Source organism: Cryptomeria japonica, chromosome 1, assembly GCF_030272615.1.
Source record: "Cryptomeria japonica chromosome 1, Sugi_1.0, whole genome shotgun sequence".
Lineage (NCBI taxonomy): Eukaryota > Viridiplantae > Streptophyta > Pinopsida > Cupressales > Cupressaceae > Cryptomeria > Cryptomeria japonica.
Genome location: NC_081405.1, coordinates 624,370,095 through 624,375,430, shown reverse-complemented (window position 1 = coordinate 624,375,430; position 5,336 = coordinate 624,370,095). Strand labels below are relative to the sequence as shown.

The 5,336-nt window shown below is 39.7% G+C and overlaps 1 protein-coding gene across 1 annotated transcript; it reads right to left on the bottom strand.

Moving 5' to 3' along the window:
- Positions 1-1,228: 1,228 nt before the first annotated feature.
- On the bottom strand, positions 1,229-3,625 carry LOC131070259 (AP2/ERF and B3 domain-containing transcription factor ARF14). Its single transcript, XM_059220228.1, has 2 exons — positions 3,357-3,625; positions 1,229-2,891 (listed from the first exon to the last, which is right to left on the bottom strand). Exons 1-2 carry the CDS (start codon positions 3,402-3,404, stop codon positions 1,365-1,367), a joined length of 1,575 nt encoding a protein of 524 aa, XP_059076211.1. The 5' UTR covers positions 3,405-3,625; the 3' UTR covers positions 1,229-1,364.
- Positions 3,626-5,336: the final 1,711 nt, after the last annotated feature.

The following is a 5,336-nucleotide window of genomic DNA, read 5'->3' as shown; positions in this document are numbered from 1 at the left end:
ATAGTAGGTACAAAGATCAAAATTTAGGTCTAGAATCAAGGTTTGGGAATTATTTGCAAAACATTTTTTTCCAATCAAAACAAACATGTTACATCAACAAATCACATCATTGAAGACCTAAGAGATCATAACCTTGTATTTACTCAATACAACCAACTGTTAAATTGATTATTTATTTTTTCTAAGACTGTAATATAACATCACATTCCTTAATACAAGATTTAATTTATTTCCCTACAAATTTAACCTCTCTAGCCTTACAATAAGACTTGAGATTCTTCATAATAGTATTTCTTTAGATCTAGATAATTCCTTTCATAAAATTTTCATACATAAATCTGATAAAATAAAATTCAAAATAATATAGACAAAAAAATACAGACTCAATTTTAAGAGTCATCTTCCTTGACTACCTCCCAAAAAAACCCTCACCCTTTTCCTTCCAGATTCTATTTGTCACCTTTCAACTCTTCCCCCAGACAACTCCCAAAAACATTAATTGACATATTCACACTTGGATTAGTTTCTCTCCTTGTCCCTACTTACAATATACAAATAATCTTGTCATGCTCTCTCATTTTCACTTAAACTCACACCTCCATCTCAACTTATTACTACACATATTTCTACCCCTAATTTCAAGATCACTCAATCATGAAGAGACTTGATGATGTTTGAACTAGATTGAGCACTTTCAGTTTAAATACGAGTAAGGAGTTTACTTTAGAAATCACGACATAATAGCATATCTTCTCACGGGTAATATGGCACGTTCAACCCTATTACTCATCTTAAGGCATAATGAAACAATAAAATCCCAAATATATCAGTTGAGGCCGATAAATGAGAGTTGGATTCCTTATATGAATTGTCAGGACTAGAATCTTGAAATCAATGGTTTTCATCAGAGGCATGTACACAAACAGCTAAAGGTACACAAACAGCAAAAGGTACAAAAAACAGAATTTAATCATTTATAGTTTTGAAAACCTTTTGGCATGTATGTGATCTTTGCAACTTTCTGTCTATCCCAAAATCTCTGTGGAACTCACTGGCAACAAATTAAAATATTTTTTTCGGCACCAACAGACCAAAAGTACATTTACTTGAAAGCTTCTGTCCGACGGGTTTTTGGAAGACATGATTATTCCACTGTTAAAAGATATCACGAAGAATCAGTAATAATTATGGCAACAAAATACCTTCAAATTTTGCTCTGACACGTACCTTCTTTAGGAAACAAAACGCTTCTTATCCACATTAGATGCATTTTGGCCACAAACAGACTGTAATCTGGGAAAAATGTAATCCAGACTACCTATATTACACTCTAGTACTACATAGAATTACATTAATAATCGTTACTACTGGTTATGGAACTGCCTTTTCGAGCCACAGAACCCAAACGGCCCCTCCGCCTTTCTCTTCCTTTCCTGCTCTTGCCTTTCACAAACGTTGCATTCCTCCACCTCCGCTTTAATAGCCGGAAAAAGATCCAAAGTGGTCGGGGGCGAGGATTGGCTCAGATCAGCACCAAACACCATGACACCAGAAGAGGAAGAAGAAGAAGAAAAAGAACTTTGCCTTACAAGGCTTTGAAAATCCCCACACGACGGATCATTACCCTCATGTGACGCCCATTTCTGTAAACAATATACAGGAGTACTTTTTAGGGTTTCCCGAGGAAGCGCACTGTGGCCGCCAAAATGTAAACCAACGGTGGTCTGCTGAACCGGCGGCGGCGAGGAAATCACCGGCGTCGACTGGCGGGGGCACGTAGGCATGGCAAGGAATTGCGATGAATGGAGGTAAGGACTGGTTACTGCCGGTTTTAGGGCGTCCGTATGGAAATCACTAGAGGTCTTGCGACGGAAGCTTAAGTAAAGCTGCCCGGAAGTGACAGTGGTGCGCTCGAATCGAACAATATCCCCGGCCTCCAGCCGGTTCTCTTTCACAAAGCGGTTCCAGCCCTTCGTGAAAACGTAGCTCTGGCTGCTGTTCCAGTAGGAGTACCGGAAGCGCCATGTTTTTCCAGTGGAGTCCTGGAAATGAAGCAGGAGGCTCTTTCCGGAGGAGCAGTCTTCGAGAGGGAAGTATTTCTCTGCGTACTGCTTTGGAATCACAAGGCGGTTCAGCTTCCCCACGTCACTGGGCGTCACGGTCTTGACGAACAGGTGCTCACGAGTTGAATCTCTGAGCGCTTCTGAGAGCCCCGATTTGGTGTCATCGGAAAGAGATGAATGAACCGTTCCGTTTGAGATGATTTCTCCGATTGATTGCTGGAGCTCGTCTTCGAATGTGTGCTTTCTGAGCATGTCAACGATTTCGGATTTGGAGTGGCGGAGGAGGAAAATGGCCTCCCGGTCCGCCTCGTCGAGAGAGGCGAAATTGGTGACGGCGTCACGGCCGCGGAATTTGAAGGCGGCGGTGTCGTATGCACGGGCCGCCATTTCTTCCGTGTTGTATGTGCCCAGCCACACACGGTGGTGTTTCTCGTAAATCTGCGCACCCCAGCGGCCGTTTGGTTGCGGAACGACGCCCTTGTATTTTGACGACGGTAGTTTCCCGATCTGCGCTCGATTGCAGAGCTCTTCCATAAGAGTGGGCTTATTGTTGTTGGTTTCTGTGATTCTACTGCCCGTGCGTTGCAGCGCAGACGAATTGTTTACGGGAGTGGTGGTCTTGGAATTGGGAGTGGGCGAGGAGGCGTTGCAATCTTCATTGATGCAGTCGCTAGCGCCCTCATCTTGATCTGCGCAGCCTTTTTCGTCTGCTACGCAATAATTGACCTCGCATCTGGAATCTATTGAGCTGTCGATATCTCCAGCGGAAGAACAACTGCTCAAGCTAAGTTCCATGCCCGGATTGAATACCACCTCCCTAATCCATCCCTGGGTGGAAGGAAAAACCAGTGAAATCAGATTTTTACAATCTATAATTGTTCATTATTAATTTTTATATCAATATTTCAAATTGTATTTATGATTCATCTTGAAGAGTTAAAAAGAAATCTAAAATAGATTCTGAAGTGTGATCCAAAACATTGATGAAAAAATTCACACTGATAGATGCTATTTCTGGATTAGATTGTATGAAAGTATCTACATCAACATTCCAAATCACATTCTATGATCTATTTTTCTGTTTTAACTTTCAATTATCTGAATGATAGATGGCTCAATCTATTACAAAATACCAATACAAAAACTCACAGAATCTAATTCACAAAAGAGAATTGAATACTTTCTATACCATTCAACTTAAAAGAACTCGCCCTCCCAGAAAAAGAAAGAGATTGCCTAACTGAATTATGGAATCTACAGTAAAACCTCTAAAGATCTAAGCCATTCACACACCTTGAAAAGGGGAAGCGCAACGGGCGAGGCCCTAACGCCTGTGAACATTTGCTCTTCTCGGTGTATAAGAGACCCTGGCGCTCTTTCAAATTACAGGCAGAACTCTCACGGTTTGATACTGTCAAAGCTGTATATTCATCCAATAGATATTGTGTACACTAATGTACACTGAAAGTACTTGAATGGTGAATTCAACTCGATACGTAATATCGCCCGATATTAGGAACAATCATGTAAACGGGTATATATAAAAAACAGCCGGAAATATCACTACCACCTTCCCTGGCCTCACCATGGTATGGGGAACTCCCACTAGGCATTAGATCGTTGTATTAATTAACTCAAGAGTTAAGAGGTCAACACCAAAATCCGCCCACAGTACTGCAATTCAGGGTAGCAATTGAAACAAACAATGTATGTAGTCTTGTAAGACAATGAACAATTCCAGAGACAGTTTCCCACAAGTTGTAGGATATGTGGAGCCTACATTTACGACTTGAAAACCAATGACAAGCATATATTAGCTGGCAAAGGCCTGTCCACTTGGAGAACCTGTACCCACCTCAGCGTTTGACTCTTCCTTGCTGCTGAATTTTTTTTATTTGTTTTTTGTATTCAAACCTTACACCTTGCTGCCCAAACTACTAGTGCATTGCACCTAGGCTTCTTCCATGATTACCACCCTGGTCAGTTTAATTCAGCTTGCACCTCAGACACCGTTTCCTTTGCTATTTTTAACTTATTTAATTTATCCTTAGATTTCAAATTTCCAATTACAGTAGTCACTGCTAGATATTTGTTAAAATCCCACCTTGTGGGAGATTCCTGTATTGTAAACGAATGTAGGACCATTGAACATATAACTCTCAGGTAAGTTTGTCCACCTCACTAACATATCCTGAATTATTGCGATGCCAAAATTTTGTCGTCATTACTGGTGAACTATTCGGAATAACTTAATTTCAACGAAGGCTCCCAAAAGTGGAAATATTTTTCTTCATCAATTTGCTACTATATTGGGATATGGGCGGATGTGAAATGTTTTTGAGTTTTGCTAAAATTTCATTCTACTTGTGAGGTTGTGTATCACGTGTTCTAACTCATGCCATGTCATTTAAACAAATAGGTAAAAATAAATGAAAACATTTTCATTTGCAATCATTCTAATAACACTTGATCAATTAGGCCATCTTTTATAGTTGTCCTATTCATTGCATTGTCACATCAATATTCTGGGGTCACAAATACTTTTTAACTCTTTTAATACATTATATCAATAAATGTTTTTGTTGGCAACAATGCAAAAAACTGAGAGGGAGGGGTGGGGAGGAGAGAATCAATTTTCTCAAAAACTCTACTTAACTCAAACACAATTTCAGTTCTAATAATTAACAATAAAAGAACAAATTAATACCGCATCAATAACATACATAACACCAAGATTTTTGACGTGGAAAACGCAGTTAAGGGAAAAACCACAGTGGGAACCTACCCACAATATGATGATACCCTGTTAGAAGTATATGAAATTTTACAATGGAGAATGCACATGCATTTTGGCACACTTCCTAGAGCTCACTGCTCAAAAGAAAGGAGGGCAACAACCCTTGGGAAGACTCATTGCGTTACAAAAACATTCAGATTACATCTAGAAGATCATGAACTAATAGAATAGGATCTCCTCATGCCTGGTTATAGTTTTTGGTTAAGCACATAACACATATACTTCTCCTTCGCACTTCTTTTACACTTCTCCTCTGCTACCGAATGATTAATACATTATTTGCACACACAGGTCATCTGCATACTCAATTACAATCAACATTAGATTTATTTATACATATCATCCACCTATCTTTCAAGGTCGGCTCAACACACATCACAAATTACAAAGATATAACCATACATGCTACAACATTACATGCAGGCCAAAACAATGTCATCTAAGATATAGTATGGACCTAAATCACCACCTCAAAC

Coding starts and splice junctions, on each gene's coding strand:
- LOC131070259 (XM_059220228.1), bottom strand. CDS start 3,404: ATGTTCACAGGCGTTAGGGCCTCGCCCGTTGCGCTTCCCCTTTTCAAG. Junction 2,892..3,356: donor TTGCGCTTCCCCTTTTCAAG/GTGTGTGAATGG, acceptor CCTTCCACCCAG/GGATGGATTAGGGAGGTGGT.